This window comes from Musca autumnalis, unplaced genomic scaffold (assembly GCF_047663935.1).
Source record: "Musca autumnalis isolate F117 unplaced genomic scaffold, ASM4766393v1 scaffold_3, whole genome shotgun sequence".
NCBI lineage: Eukaryota > Metazoa > Arthropoda > Insecta > Diptera > Muscidae > Musca > Musca autumnalis.
Window position 1 is genome coordinate 186595049 of NW_027411866.1, and position 17411 is coordinate 186612459.

At 38.0% G+C, this 17411-nt stretch overlaps 1 protein-coding gene across 2 annotated transcripts in view; it reads left to right on the forward strand.

Moving 5' to 3' along the window:
* LOC141398587 (tyrosine-protein phosphatase 10D-like) overlaps nucleotides 1-17411 on the forward strand; it is a 365390-nt gene that overhangs the window by 333819 nt on the left and 14160 nt on the right. For both annotated transcript variants that reach the window (XM_073975995.1, XM_073975994.1), the window contains exons 4-10: nucleotides 6973-8070; nucleotides 8136-8567; nucleotides 8629-9719; nucleotides 13344-13650; nucleotides 14078-14760; nucleotides 16628-16886; nucleotides 16956-17084. In XM_073975995.1, coding sequence (XP_073832096.1) covers nucleotides 6973-8070; nucleotides 8136-8567; nucleotides 8629-9719; nucleotides 13344-13650; nucleotides 14078-14760; nucleotides 16628-16886; nucleotides 16956-17084 — 3999 coding nt within the window. The remainder of the gene's footprint in view (nucleotides 1-6972; nucleotides 8071-8135; nucleotides 8568-8628; nucleotides 9720-13343; nucleotides 13651-14077; nucleotides 14761-16627; nucleotides 16887-16955; nucleotides 17085-17411) is intronic.

Here is a 17411-nt window from a genome sequence, read left to right on the forward strand (position 1 = left end):
CTTCCAGATTTTGCTTGGAAACCGCAAGTCATATCAAAATGGGACTAAAGAAAATGTTGAAGCTGTGAAAATTCTCTATAATATTGAATGATTTATTTTTTCCTAGGTTGTACCATTTTCAAGATATATAAGTTTAATATGGGAAATTGCAGTAATGACATTGTTTTATAAGGAGGCGATACAGTCACTGCATTGTCTCAATTTGAACGTCTATATCTCAAAAACGGTAAAACCTACGAAAATATCAGAATTTTCACAGCTACAACATTTTCTTTAGACCCATTTACATAGGAATTGCGGTTTCCAAGCAAAATCGTGAAAACCTAAAGAACCCCTAAAAAGGTGAACTTTAATCGCGATTTATTTGAAAATCCCTCCGGCGATTTTTTTGTTTCTTCATATTTTTCATCTACGAGCATTGTAGTTTCAGAATCTGCAAAAACTTCCCAGGTGTAAGCACCTTCCATTTAAATTTGGTTAAGGCACACCGTGTTGACTTTTCATATTCGAACAGCTGGTGTTGTACCACTACCTGTAGTGGGATTCTCTAACGGTTTTTTTTTGGTTACCGACAAAAATCGGTGAAATTAAAACACAAAATTATGAATGAAAAGTATAAATGCAAGTTGGCAGCACTGTTGCCATCGGTAGGACTTAGTGACAAATTTATTTTGGTTGCTAACTTGCCGACAAATTTCGTTAATTACCGAAATTATAAGCATTTCAATTTTAACGATTTTTTGTCGGTAACCAAAAAAAGCGTTAGAGAATCCCACTACTGGGTAACTGTGTCATGTTTCAAACTACAATTGAACAATTTGGAATTCCAAGTAATAAGTTCAAATTTTGAAGGAATATATCGACGCCTCCAAACAATAGTATGTTAAGTCGACTTAGCATGTTTTCAAGTTCTTTACATTTTTATATTTAACGTCCTTTAACTTAAATTCTGTCTTTTGGTAATAATCGGTCAATCCGAACGGAAGTTATAAACAAATATTTACTTAGCATAGTACTGAAGGTCAAAGAAATTTCCAAACTTTGAGAGCTTCTCCTGCAAAACTCACTTTTTAGACTTAGCATACTATTATTTGGAGGTGTCGATATTATACTTTGAAAAATATAAATAATCTAATTACCACTTCGAATTGCATATTAAAATGGGGTATATATAATTTTGGGATTCATTCCTTTCGATGGTTATCCGGCCAGCCAACCCTTTTAGTTGGACATCGTTAGATTTTTAGAGCTTTTGAATTATATCGTTGTATTAATAATCACAAGGACTACCAATCTTCGATGAAAATTTGAAAACAATCATCGAACAGTCCTTACACTTAAGCGAGTATTTTGATCTTTTGTGAAAGAGGTACCCGAAGAAGTCCGATATAGTTCATCATAACTTTTAGAAGTAAATTATGATGTCCAAAAATTTGGACTAATATCAGACAGTCCTTTCCTGCCCGCAATCCATTTTAGTTGATTATAGCAGGATTTTTTAGAGCTTTTGCACCATATGTCGGGAAGAGTAGACTTGGACTCCAACGAAGTCTTGACCTTCCAGTTCTACATGTACCGCCATACGTCCCGTATTTGTACGATTTTTTAGCGGTTTCATCATCACTTGCGCTAATCTGCTTGCGCAAGTACATAGGCTTCGGAACCAGTGTTTTGTAAAGTGTTATAATTACTATTGTTTTTTTTTTTTTTGACGTGATGTGGCTTTCTTTTTTGTTTTTAAACACCGATCAAGTAAGACCAAGTAACATGTACCTATTATATACATAGCCCTATGCTCCTCAAGGAGTTAAACAGAAAAGAAGAAGAAGATTATATACATAGACACACAAGCAGTAAGAAGTACACAACTATTCTCAAGCAGCCTCTGAACATAGCGAACATTTTAAACATGTGTGTTCTTTGAACTCGATATACGTTTGGAAGAAATTTTACGAATGGATTCTGAATTCGTAAGTTGTAGCGCTGGGGCTCGGCCACGAAACAAATTTATACCAAGGTAATAACGGCCAAGAGAAAATCCCCCCACAAAGTTAAAAAAAATCGCTAAAATGGTGCGCACAATAACTCTCGAAGGGAGTAAACGAATTGGACATTACTTTTCATATGGTAATATTACTTTCAGGCATAGAGCGGGGTCAAATATGGACTGCATCGGTCCACTACTTCGGGTACCTCCCACACAAAATTCAAAAAAGTGAAGTTTAAGAGCTCCTCTCAGCAGATTGTCCTTGCGGCCCCTTTACGATGGTATAATGGTTTTCGAGGCAAGTCCATACATTCTGAAGTAATGGCCTAAAAGCTCTAAGAAACATTGACGGCACCAACTAAAATAACAAACCCGCAAGATAACTTTCGCAGGGAGTTCGTGATTGGTGCAACTTTGCACATCTTATTATTTAATCTATGCATGTATCAGGGAAAAGAAAAGTGGACCATGTTACGATGGCGCAATTTTTTTCGGGGATACTTCCATACTTTCTGCGATAATATCACAAAATCTTCAAAAAAAGCCCGAGGTACCGACTAATTGAGTAGTAGAGTCTCGAATTATGTCCAAATATCGACTACATCGGACCACTCTATCGGGTACATCCCACACAAAGTTTAGAAAGAGTGCAGCCTAAGGACTCATCTGGGATCGCTTTTAAATTTTTGGCAACATGTTTTGTATATGGCCCTAGTTAAACGATACAATTTTTTCGGGGGCAAATCCTATATATCTCTATCGGCACAGCTGACTAATACTAGATGTGTTCCTTTACTTACCTGAGGTTACCATTTGTAACCATTTTTGACCTGCAAAGCGTTCCTTAAGCCCAAAAAGTGGTAAAACTGGCAGCAATTTTTAAGAGAGTGAGAGATGAGAGAGCTCATATGCCTTTCTCTTCTACCACAGGCTACCAGCAGGGATGGAAAATTCAGTACAATAGTACTTTTTTCAGTACCATTTCACTATAAAAAGTACCGAAGTACCCCCGCGGCCAATTCAGTACCATTTCACATACTCTAGTCTAGAAAAATTGTATGTGGAACTAAAAATGCAAAATTCAAAATTAAAATTGCTAAAAATTGTAAAAATCTGGATGGATTGATAATTTTCTTCCACCCTTTGAGAATCCGAAATATTAAGTTACACCTCCTTTATGGGGGCTATATTAGTGCTGGTCTGACTATTTTTTTTGATTACTGACGAAAAACAAAGTTTAAATCGACCACCAAAACATTTTTGTAACGAATTATTTAAAAAATAATTTGTTCAGATTTCAATATAAACAAGGTTTACGACAGCGACCAAAACAATATCCGGACTATCGATAGTTTGTCAGTTCTAAGCTATTTAAAAAGTGAATTTATACCCACATTCTCCATAGGAATGTTTTATACCCATATCGAATACAAAGTATCTAATTTGAGTAATTTCGATGGGATAATAAGGCTAAGGGCCATTATTATATGTGTTCTTTTACTATATGATGGATTTGAAAACGCAAAACAAACCAATGTGGAGGCATTAACAATATAATTTTTGCATTGAGAGTTAATGACAAGATGCTCCTCCTTGAAATTGAATCATCACTTTTAACTTTAAGTTAACCGGAACGCTATAAATCTGTTCGTTAAATCGAAACTTTAACAAAAGTAGACTTATAATAATGGGGACCCACACTGACAAATTTCTGGGGAGAGTTTTGTAGCCCCAAGGAAGACTAAATACCAAATTTCAACAATTTTGGTATAATAATGTGGTTCAAAATTTCAAAATACCGAAAATCGGGAGGAACCGTTGTATGGGAGATATATCAAAAATTGAACCCATAGAGCCCATTTTCAATACCAAAGTTTCTAGGAGTAATTGAAGCTATTGTACCAAATTAAAAAAGCCCCTTATTAAATATTGAGAGCTTTATCTTGAATCCAACAGAGGATAGACCTGGTTATATACTTTATAGGGAATATTTCGATGTGTTACAAACGGAATGATAAAGTTAATTATAAAGGGAAGGACACAATGAAAAATGCATACTTATCTAAGCCTGAATTTGTGTAATGGAATAAAGAAATCCAAAATCGCCTTTGAATTAGGTAGTACCTGGCCTTTATTTATTTACTTGAAATTGAGCGTGAATCAAGAAACAAAAGTCATTGTGTTTCTACCTTAAGCCTTTGTTGTAGTTTTTTTTTACTGAATTTTTATTTATTCTTAAAAAAATAATAAAAAGTACCTTTTCAATGAAAAAAGTACCATTTTAGTACTTTTTGAAATTTTTAATTTTCCATTCCTGGCTACCAGACAAATTTCTGCAGGTAAAAAAATGTTAGAACTGATTTTTCGACTTTTGTTTGACGATTATTTCACAATGAAGAAAAAAATTAACGAACAACAGAAGAAAAAGTCGAACGCTGACAAAACAAAATTAAAAACTGTGAAATAAAAGAAGAAAATTGGTTTTTTATGTTTCTTTTTGACATTGCTACCAGATCTACCATTTTTCAGTTCCTTTACTTTTCTGGTAAAAATGTTCATGAGAGAGCAATTTTGACACTTTTCTCTTTTACCATTAAAAAAGTAAAGGAACAAAGCTACTTTCTCACTTGTTAGCCAGCACTTTTACAAAATGTTTGGAAATTGAATGTGAAAATTTTGCACATTTTCAGGGCTAAATCGGCTCCAAATTGTTTGAAACAGATTTCGTCCAGACATACATATACATATGTATACACTGCACCCCGCTTATTTACCTCTCTGCTTAACTGCCTTTCCCGTTTAATTGCCTCTCAATCTGAATCCCCAAAGTTTTTGCATATAAACGAGTTCGAACTGTCCCGCTTAACTACTTTTCTATAAGTACCCAATTCGGATATATGCCCGTCAAATATTTCCCCAAAAAGAACAGTTAATAATGTTTTTCTCGGTTTATTACCCGCACTGCTGTATTTATGAGAAAATCAATTTCGACGACTACGTGAATTGTGATGAAGATGTCCAGTGTTATGGTGTTATGCTCACTGATGACTAAATTTCTTATTGATTAAATAATATAACTATTATATTTTTAGACTTTTTTACTATAGACCGTTTTTTTGCGATTATGTTCTAATTGTTGTCATTTTTTGTAAGGCTGAGATGAGATTTTGGTAACTACCCAAATGAGGTAGTTATGCGGGATTTTCGTAACTGCCTTTCCCGCATAACTGCCTCAATTTTTTGGAATTTTATGAAAGGTAGTTAACCGGGGTGAAGTGTATACCCTGAAGGTTGAAGGTATAAAAATGAACCCCACATCGATAACAGTTTCTGAGTTTGACTATTTCATTTTCCAGAAATTTATTTATTATTTATTGAGGTAGTATTCCAAGTAATAAAAATAATTCGTTTCTCTTTGGGTAATTCTAAAATTAAGATTATACAAATGTTTGCCAATGACACCAATCGCAAAGTTACCTTACCTGGTTTGGTACCCGGTGGTGTTTCCAGTCTTTCGATTCAAAGAAAAGATCACCTGTTCACAGAACGCATAGGGTTTGATAGAACATTTCCATTCGTATTTTTACTTTATATAACATCGTTGTTTTTAATATCAACACTTTCGTGCTTTTTTCTTCAAAAAGAATCCTTTAATACAGATTTTAATAAACTTAATATTTTAATAACCCTAATATATTTTTCAAGATCTTTATTCCTGTGGTGTTACCTGGCTGATGTTAATAATATTTAGCTTATGTTGTCTATTATTTTAATAGTTCGATTCGAATATTTATATAGGTCTTTGGAAAATTAACGAACATCACACATATATTCCAACATTTAATTCAAATTTCTATCTACTAATTTGTCAACATTTATCATTACAAATATTAGGGGTGTCTTTTTACTTACTAAATGTTGCCGAAACATTTTTTTCAGCAACTTTTCCTTTATACAACTGTCAAAATCTGCAACATTAGTAATAATTATTACTAATTATCACGTAAAAAGACACACCTATTATTTTTTTTAACATCAGACATTCTTAGGTTTGTTTTTTTTATTATTTAATATTATTCAGTTAGCAATTTTAATTTTTAAAATTCAAAGTTTTTATTCCTGTAACATATGCATTCCAACTAAAATCTGCATTTGTAATATATTCATTCATTATCCCATTTATGTAAGTATGCAGACTGTTTAATTTATTTATTTTAATTTGTATTCGCTTCAATTCTTGTCTCATATTTGGCTATCATTACTTATCACTTGTTGTGTTTCATTATTATTTTTGGCAGTGGTAACATAAAAATTCCATTATCCTTCTTTATTTTTTCGCTTTAGTTTTTGTTTGTTCCTTTTTCAAACTCAATTTAACTTTTATGTAGAATTTATTAAATCCTTTCATGTGCCACTTTGGCGAATTGCATTTCCTACTTACCATTTAGCCATTCATTCATTCATTCATTCATTCATTCAATTTTTATACTATCGTTGCAACATATCGTCGATTATGGGTTATGGAGTGCATGCAAGCATGTGGTTATGACGATGATAATGCTCCTGTATCCTGTATCAGTCGAGTAGTACATATTGCCAGCAACTGTTTTTATTTTCAACTTCAGCATACTTCAAATTGATTTTGGATATCGCACAACTACTGAACATAATATGCTTTTATGGCGGCTATAACAGCTTCTTTTTTAGTACATATCATGTACATACATACCTACCAATACTTATTCATATATACATTTATAGTGAGCAAAACAACAACATTCACGTGAAATCAATTTTCCATTTTACTTTTTTTCTTTTCTCCTCCGTATCTCTCTGTAAATTCATTGAACAAAAATCCGCAACTTTGGTAATGCCTTCCTTCGCCTCATCATGCAACGAAACCCAAACACAATTCGACAATTTCATGTTTATTTCGCTTGTTCCTACATCCTTACCCGCCGTCCTCTTAACACATGGCTGAGTAGAACCCAATACCCCGGGTAAATTCATTGTATGGTTTCGTAATGAAACCACTTTATTGGTCCTTTGGCAGCCACCATATCCTGCCGGCATTTATACACACTACAAAGTCTCAATAGAGCCACCAGATGCCTTGGAAAGTGTATTGTATGTGGAAAAGGAGGGTGAACCACCAGGACCGGCCCAGGCAGCATTTAAGGGTTTGGTACCCGGTCGTGCCTATAATATATCGGTACAAACCATGTCAGAAGATGAAATATCCCTACCCACCACAGCTCAATATCGCACAGTACCGTTACGGCCGTTAAATGTAACATTTGACAAAGACTATATAACGTCGAATTCATTTCGGGTGCTGTGGGAGGCCCCGAAGGGTATATCAGAGTTTGATAAGTACCAGGTATCCTTAGCCACCTCGCGACGGCAGTCCACAGTGCCGCGTACCGATGATCCCATAGCCTATTTTGATTTCCGCGACATCCCAGAGCCCGGTAAAACCTTCAATGTTATCGTTAAGACAGTCTCAGGAAAGGTGACATCATGGCCTGCAACCGGAGATGTAACTCTAAGGCCATTACCCGTGAGAAATCTGCGTTCATTTAATGATGATTCTAGCAATAGCATGATTATTACCTGGGAACCTGATCCAACTTCCACACAAGATGAATATCGCATTGTTTACCATGAATTGGAAACCTTTAATGGAGATACCAGTACCTTGTCGACCGATCGTACTCGCTTCAATTTGGAAAGTCTGTTGCCAGGACGTAATTATTCCGTATCCGTACAAGCCCTTTCAAAGAAAATGGAATCCAATGAGACCACAATTTTTGTGGTTACACGACCTTCCTCACCCATCATTGAGGATTTGAAGAGCATTAAAATGGGCCTGAACATTAGCTGGAAGAGTGATGTCAACTCCAAACAGGAGCAATATGAGGTTCTCTACTCACGCAATGGTACCTCAGAGGTGAGAACTGTTTTTACCAAGGAATCAAGATTGGTGATTAAAAACCTACATCCCGGAGCTGGTTATGAAGTAAAAGTATTTGCAGTCAGTCATGGTTTGAGAAGTGAACCCCATTCCTATTTCCAGGCAGTTTGTAAGTATTGGAAATTACTCTCTAAAAAAGACAAATTTGTAAACGTTTTCTTTTCGTTCTTACAGATCCCAATCCACCACGCAACTTAACCATTGAAACGGTACGCAGTAATTCCGTTTTGGCCCACTGGGCCCCGCCTGAGAATAGTGACTTTACAGAGTACAATATCCGTTATCGTACCGAATCGGAACAACAATGGGTACGTTTACCCAGTGTTCGTTCCACTGAGGCTGATATTACCGACATGACCAAGGGTGAAAAGTACACCATACAAGTGAATAGTGTTAGCTTTGGTGTGGAAAGTCCAAATCCCCAGGAAGTAAACACCACGGTACCACCAAATCCTGTCTCGAATATTATACCCTTGGTGGATTCACGTAATATTACCTTGGAATGGCCCAAACCAGAGGGTCGTGTAGAATCCTACATACTCAAGTGGTGGCCCACAGATAATCCCTCGAAAACGCAAACCAAAAATGTTTCCGAAAATAAGTCAAGTAAGTCGAAATCTAAATAGAGAACTAAAATCCCATTTTAAATGTTAAATCCCTTTTGCAGCCGATGACATTTCCACGGTGCGAGTTCTCATTGGCGACCTAATGCCGGGTGTGCAATATAAATTTGACATACAAACAACTTCGTATGGAATTTTCTCTGGCACCACTCATCTCTCTACACGCACAATGCCTCTCATACAATCCGAGGTGGTGGTGGTCAATGATAAACAGGAAGATGAACGTGATACCATTACCTTGTCATATACACCCACTCCCCAGTCATCTTCTAAATTCGATATCTATCGTTTCTCATTGGGTGATCCTGAAATTAAGGACAAAGAAAAGCTTGCCAATGATACCGATCGCAAGGTTACCTTTACCGGTTTGGTACCAGGACGTCTTTACAACATTACTGTTTGGACTGTTAGCGGTGGTGTCTCCAGTTTACCCATACAAAGACAAGATCGCCTTTTCCCCGAACCCATTACTCAACTGCATGCCACCAATATAACCGATACCGAAATCTCATTGAAATGGGATATACCCAAAGGGGAATTCAACGATTTCGATGTACAATATTTAACAGCCGACAATATTCTAGCACAAAATATTACAACACGCAATGAAATCACCATTACCGATCTGAAACCACATCGCAACTATACATTTACAGTGGTAGTACGTTCCGGTACCGAATCGTCGGTATTGCGAAGTAGTTCTCCACTATCGGCTAGTTTTAGTACCAATGAAGCGGTACCTGGCCGGGTAGAACGATTCCATCCAATTAATGTTGAACCAAGTGAAATACTCTTTGAATGGTTGTTGCCGCAGAGTGAAGCTAATGGTATTATCCGGCAATTCTCCATAACCTATATGAATGTTAATAATGCAACAGAAAGGAAGACGGTTGATTTTGATTCATCGGAATCAACGGGTTCTATAAAGAGTCTCAAGCCGGGTGAAACGTATGTATTCAAAATACAAGCTAAAACGTCAATTGGTTATGGTCCCGAAAGAGAATATAAACAAACAATGCCCATTTTGGCACCACCCAAACCAGCCACACAAGTTGTGCCCACCGAAGTTTATCGCAGTTCATCAACGATACAAATTCGTTTCCGTAAAAATTATTTCTCTGATCAAAATGGAGTGGTAAGTATTAGTTCTTTGTTTGCATTTATTTATTTATTTAAGAAAAAATTGTCAAGTATTTATTTCGAAATAGTATCCTCAGTTTATTCTAACCTCAAAAATGTTCATTAAAAGATTGTGGGTTTTTTATACCCTCAGCATTTATGCTAACGAGGGTATATACACTTTCATACGGACAAAATGTGGCTCATCGAAATAATGGTTTTAGACCCCAAGTATGTTTGGACGAAATGTTTTTCAGACAATTTGAAGTTGATTTAGCAATGTCCGTCCGTCTGTCTGTCTGGCAGGCTGTCTGGTGCGCACGATAACTCTCGAACGGATCAACCGATTCGGTCCAATGTTTGGCTTTCGTAATATTTTACCCAAACTTAGGTTATGTTCGAAGATGGGCTATATCTGTCCACTCCTTCCGGTACCTCCCCCACCAAAGTTCGAAAATGTTCGGAAAATTTGTGCGCACGATAACTCTTGAAGGGAGTAACCGATTTGGTCCATACTTTGCCCATCGTAAAATGTGTACCAGACTTAGATGATATTCCAATATGAACTCAATCGGTCCACTCCTTCGGGTACCTACCACACAAAATTTCGGAAAGGTTCAGTTTAGGACCTGTTCTCGAATCGCTTTGATTTTTGTTGTAGCAACTTGTATTCACTGCCCCCCATACGACGGTATAAGTTTCATCAGGGGCAAGTCCATACTTCCTGAGAAAATAGCCTGAAAGGTACAAAAAATCTTTATGACACCGTGAGTAGTGATTGGAGCGCAAGATAACTCTCGAACGGATCTGCCGATTCGGTCTAAAATGTGGCCTTCGTAATTTTTTGTGCAAACTTGGTTTAAGTTCGAAGATAAGTCATATCGGTCCACTCCTTCAGGTACCTCCCCCACAAAAGTTCAAAAATGTTCGGAAAAATTGTGCACACGATAACTCTTGATGGGAGTGACCAATTTGGTCCACACTTTACACGTCCTAATATACCTACCAGAAATAGATCAGGTTAGAATATGGACTATATATGTCTACTCCTTCGGGTACCTCCCACACAAAATTTTGGATAAATTCACTTTAAGACCTGCTTAGGTTTTTTTGAAGCAACTTGCATTCGCTGCCTTAATTAAGACAGTAAAAGTTTTTTCAGGGGCAAGTCCATACTTCTTGAGAAAACAGCCCGAAAGTTGTAAAAAACCCCTATGGCACCATATGTAGTGGCTGGAGAGCTCGAACGGAGTACTGCGTTCGTCCACACTTTGGATATTGTAATATTTTTCGAATATTAGATGAAATTCGAAGATGCTGCTTATAGGTCCACTCCTTCCGGTACCTCCCCCACAAAAGTTCGAAAATATTCGCTAAAATGGTACGCGTGATTTCTCATAGACGTAGCAACCGATTTAGTCCAAACTTTGGATCTCTAAATATTGTCGAAACTTAGTTTATGTTCAAATTTTCGGCCCTATCTGTCCAATCCTTGTGTTACCACCCACACAAATGTTGAACATTTTTGTGTGGCTAAGGGTCTGTTCGAGGATCCTTTGGACATTTTTACCGAATGTTTTCCTAGTGACGCTGTTTACAGCGATATTATGTTTTTTCATAGGCTAGTTGTTGTTGTAACAGTGTTTTATTATTATGTTTGTAAGTTCGTTCTCCTGTTCAATCTGGCTCTGGGTCTATCTCCAGTTCCAGGAAGTTGGCTACTTCGATGGGATGTAACCACAGATCCACTGGAGTCAGATGAGTAGGCTTGGCGGGGCAGTTGAATAGGTACTTAGAATCGCGCGGGCCCATGCAGCATACTGGGCAGATGTCTTGCACGGTGCGATCGATTCCCGCCCAATAGGAATTTAGGCGACTGCAATATCCCGAGCGTAATTGAGCCAAAACTACTCTGGTTTGTCGTGGCAGCTGACGCTCTTCAGCTGCGATAGATGGGGGATGTGCTCCGATGACTGCATTCACACAATAATTGCTTATGGTCTTAGCAACTGTGTCCGTGTGAATGCTGTTCAAACCCGCCTGATATGCCTGTTGATCTAGAAGTTCTCTCCTATGTTGTTGGTCCGTCGTCTCTAGAGCATAAATATATATCCTTCTTCATATTCCTGGGTGTATCGATGGCCAGCAGATGGTGATTGGGATGGCTCTCACGGTAACACCCGAGCAAGTACTGCAACGATAGCATCTCATTATGTTGCCGTACTGGAAGAATCTTTGCCTCCTCATGTAGATGGTCCACTGTAGTTTTGAGGAGGCACCCTGTTGCTTTTCTCAGGGCGGCGTTCTGACAAATTTGAATCTTATCCCACTGCGTGTCACATAAATTCGGGGACCAAACTGGAGCCGCATAGCTTACCACAGACCGACCTATCGCTTTATACGTGGTCAACAAGGTTTCTTTATCTGCACCCCAAGTGTTGCCGGCTAGAGACTTGAGGACCTTGTTCCTACATTTCAGTTTATCGCAGACAGCTGTGGCATGCGCGGACGACGTGAAAGTGGTGTCGAATGTGACCCATAGAATTTTGTGGCAGTTTGTGGTCGGAATCCTGTACCATCGACCCTGATATTCAACTCTCTTCTATACTGCGCCGTCCATGTGGTGATCTCAATGCCGTCTGGAGGGGCGGAATACAGGAAAGGTAGAGGTTATACAGTTCCGGAGATATCACCCCTCCTTGGGGAACTTCCAGTTTCACTCTACGGGGCTTGGATTTCTTGTTCCTGAACTCCACATACGACTGGCGACCACACATATAGTTGATTATCCAACGTTTCAGGCTTGACCGGAGGGTTGTCTGCTCGATGTCCTCGAACAGCGTGGAGTGCTTGACAGTATCAAAGGCTTTTGATACTGTTCTATCACACGGTCGCTCCTGGTTGAGTCCTCGACAAATATGTGTGGAGATGGCGTGCAGCGCTGTTGTCGTGCTGTGCTGCTTGCGGGGAGGACTAAGGCCTCAAGGGTCTTCGCTACGGGTTACAAAAGTGAAATCGGATGTACGATTCATCTTTGCTGGCATCCTTGCCTGGCTTCAGTAGCGGGACCACCCTGCCCATTTCCCAGACTTCGGCAACAATAAGGGAGGCTAGCGACAGGTTGAGAACTTTAGCGAGATACTCCACTCCCGGCTCATCCAGCTGTTTCAACATTACCATGGAAATTCCGTCAGGGCCCAACGCTTTGGATGATTTAGCGTTCCTGATGGCATTCGCAACATCATCCATTGTAAACTGTGGTGGTTCATCCTCGGCAGGAAGAGATCTAATGCGACGTAACACTCTTCTCTTCGCCCTGTCACTCTCGGGTGCTCGACAAACTGTCGTTTGAAGTAACTTGCACACCTCTTCGGGTCAGTCAACGTAACGTCGAATGGCTAGTGTAATAAAAAAAGCTCTGTCTATCGATAACCCCGCAAATTTTTGAACTTTAACCCTATCCATAATTTTGTCGGTTCATACTCCGAAAACCCCCCTAAATACATAAGTTTTTTTTTTTGGGAAAAAGTTTATCAATCCACACAGTCTGAGGGTATATGTGTCGGCAAAGACGACTGATACTTTCTTACTTGTTGTTATTGCATCCCATATTACACATACATATTTCCTTATTTTGCAGGTTCGCATGTACACAATTATTGTGGCCGAAGATGATAGCAAGAATGCTTCAGGTTTGGAAATGCCCAGCTGGCATGATGTACAGTCCTACAGTGTTTGGTTGCCATATCAAGCTGTTGAACCCTACTATCCATTTGAAAATCGTTCCGTCGAAGACTTTACGATTGGCACTGAAAACTGTGATAATCGCAAGAGTGGCTATTGTAATGGACCACTAAAATCTGGTACCACTTATCGTGTCAAGGTTCGTGCTTTTACCGCCCCGGATAAGTTCACCGATACGGCCTATAGTTTTCCCATACAAACAGGTGAGTTGAAGGATCTTTTCATAATTATATACTTAATAATTATAAGAGAAAGGAAGTCATTTAAAAAAAGACATTGCTAACGACTTTGAAGAATTAAAAAATACAAATAATTTCATAATTCTTTGTTGTCCTCCCATAATTAAATTACATTTTCTCCCAAAATTATAACAAACTATTTAAAATGATTCTTTCTACATAAATCGTTTTATGTCTTGCTTACACAAAAATATAATTTTTGTCTTATACACACAAACAAACAAAAAAGATCTACTAACCTCTCCTGGTAAGTTATTTGGAGCCACAAAATATGATTAACTTAATTTTTAGTTCAATTTAAAACTTTATATATATTCCACAATACATTTAATGCAAATTTCTTTTTCGTTTTGTTTTATTTTCTCACATTGCCTAACACCCCATATTCCAGATCAAGACAATACATCATTGATTGTTGCTGTTACCGTGCCATTGACAATAATTTTAATACTACTGGTTACCTTGGTATTCTATAAAAGGCGTCGCAATAATTGCCGCAAGACCACAAAAGATTCTCGAGCCAATGACAATATGTCACTGCCGGATAGTGTTATTGAACAAAATCGTCCGGTGCCAATTAAAAATTTCGCCGAACATTATCGCATGATGTCAGCCGATTCGGATTTCCGTTTCAGTGAAGAATTCGATGAACTTAAACATGTGGGTCGTGATCAACCATGTACATTTGCCGATTTGCCATGTAATCGTCCCAAGAATCGTTTTACCAATATTTTACCCTATGACCACTCGCGTTTTAAACTGCAACCTGTTGATGATGATGAGGGATCGGATTATATTAATGCAAATTATGTACCAGGCCACAATAGTCCACGTGAATTTATTGTTACACAAGGTCCATTGCATTCGACACGTGATGATTTCTGGCGCATGTGTTGGGAAAGTAATTCGAGGGCAATTGTCATGCTCACCAGATGTTTTGAAAAGGGTCGTGAAAAGTGTGATCAATATTGGCCAAATGATACCGTACCAGTATTCTATGGTGATATTAAGGTGCAAATATTAAATGACAGTCATTATCCGGATTGGATTATGACGGAGTTTATGGTGTGCAGGGTAAGTGTAACCATTAATTTATAATAACAAAAAAATTATAATTATACCCTCAGCCTTTAGGCTATAGAGGGTATTTACACTTTGATACGACCAAAAATGTGCCTCATCGAAATAATGGTTTTAGACCCCAAGTATGTTTGTACGATATCCGTTTCAGACAATTTTGAGTAGATCTAGCAATGTCCGTCCGTCTGTCTGTCTGTCTGTCTGTCCGTCTGTCTGGCTGGCTGGTGCGCACGATAACTCTCGAACGGATCAATCGATTCGGTTTAAATTTTGGGTATCGAAATATTTTGTCCAGATTCGATTTAAGTTCGAAGATGGGCCATACAGGTCCACTCCTTCAGGTACCTCCCCCACAAATGTTCAAAAATTGTCGCAAAACTTGTGCGCACGATAACTCTTGTAGGGAACAACCGATTTGGTCCATACTTTGCACATCGTGTAATTTCTACCAAACTTAGATGAGGTTCCAATATGGACTCAATCGGTCCACTCCTTCGGGTACCTCCCACACAAAATTTCGGAAAAGTTCGGTTTAGGACCTGGTCTCGAATCTCTTTGATTTTTGTTTACGCAAGTTGTATTCGCTGTCCTTTATACGACGCTGTAAGTTTCATTAAGGGCAAGTCCATACTTCCTGAGAAAATAGCCTGAAAGTTACAAAAAACTCTATGACACCGTGTGTAGCGGTTGGAGCGCAAGATAACTCTCGAACGGATCTGCCGATTCGGTCCAAAATTTGGTTTTCGTAATATTTTGTCCAAACTTAGTTCAAGTTCAAAGATGGATTATATCGGTCCACTCCTTCCGGTACCTCCCCCACAAAAGTTCGAAAATGTTCGGAAAATTTGTGCGAACGATAACTCTTGAAGGAAGTAAACGATTTGATCCATACTTTGCACATTATGAAATTTCTACCAGACTTAGATGAGGTTCCAATATGGACTCAATCGGAAAACTCCTTCGAGTACCTCCCACACAAAATTTCGGAAAAGTTCAGTTTAGGACCTGCTCTCGAATCGCATTGGTTTTTGTTGTAGCATCTTGTATTCACTGTCTCCTATACGAAGGTACAAGTTTCCTCAGGGGCAAGTCCATACTTCCTGAGAAAATATCCTGAAAGTTGAAAAACAAACCCTATGACAGCATGTTTATGGGTGGAAGCGCGAGATAATTCTCGAACGGATATGTCGATTCCGGCCAAAATTTGGCCTTCGTAATTTTGTTTCCAAACGTAGTTTAAGTTCGTAGATAAGCCATATCGGTACACTCCTTCAGGTACCTAGCCCACAAAAGTTCAAAAATGTTCGGAAAAATTGTGCGCACGATAACTCTTGATGGGAGTGACCGATTTGGTCCATACTTTACACATTCTCATAATATCTACCAGGTATAGATCAGGTTCGAATATGGACTATATTTGTCCACTCCATCCGGTACCTCCAACACAAAATTTTGGATAAGTTCACTTTAAGACCTGCTATTGAATCACTTTGATTTTTGTTGAAGCAACTTACATTCGCTGCCTCAATTACGATGGTAAAAGTTGTTTCAGGGGCAAGTCCATACTTCTTGAGAAAACAGCCCGAAGGGTTTAAAAACCCCCTATGGCACCCCCATGGTCTATGTCGGTCCATTCCTTTAAGTACCTTTTCCGCAAATTTTAAATTTAATTTAATCCTAATCAACATTTTTGTCATTTCATACGACCAAAATTTTGAAATTTTGAAATTTTGATACATAAGTTTTTTGTGAAAAAGGTGTTTCAATTCGCACAGGCTGAGGGTATATCTCTGTCGGCAAAGCCGACTGATACTTTTTTACTTGTTTTTATTAATAAAATGTCTTTTGTTTTTAATTTCAGGGAAGTGAACAACGTATCATACGCCATTTCCACTTTACCACATGGCCTGATTTCGGTGTGCCAAATCCACCTCAAACTCTGGTGCGTTTTGTTCGAGCTTTCCGTGATCGCATTGGTACAGATCAACGACCCATTGTGGTCCATTGTAGTGCTGGTGTTGGTCGCTCGGGTACATTTATAACATTGGATCGTATACTTCAACAAATAAATACCTCTGATTTTGTGGATATCTTTGGTATTGTTTATGCCATGAGAAAAGGTTAGATTCATGTAGTTATTTTTATTTATATTTTTATTAATCTATTATTTCTTTTTTAATATATTATAGAACGCGTTTGGATGGTCCAAACCGAACAGCAATATATTTGCATCCATCAATGTCTATTGGCTGTGTTAGAGGGTAAAGAAAATATAATTTGTCCTCCCCGTGAAATGCATGACAATGAGGGCTATGAAGGTAAGTGATATTAAATGTTTTTCATTTATATTTTCTGATAATTCAGATTGGTTATTGGTTTAATCGGTTAATTGGGTTTATGGATATGGAAGAGTTGTTTAAAATGTCGTTCTTATGACCAATTTATAATAGATTTGTTGTTCTTTTTCGAAGTGGAATATTGTTAATCTGTTTAAAACAAATAAAGCATGGTAATACCATGTCATACGAATATTATAATAAAATTTGCACACAGAAATCATTCATCAGAAAATGATTTTTATGATGTAAGACAGAAATACTTAACTTTAGTTTCAGCAGACAATAATCAAAGAAGTTACAGCAATT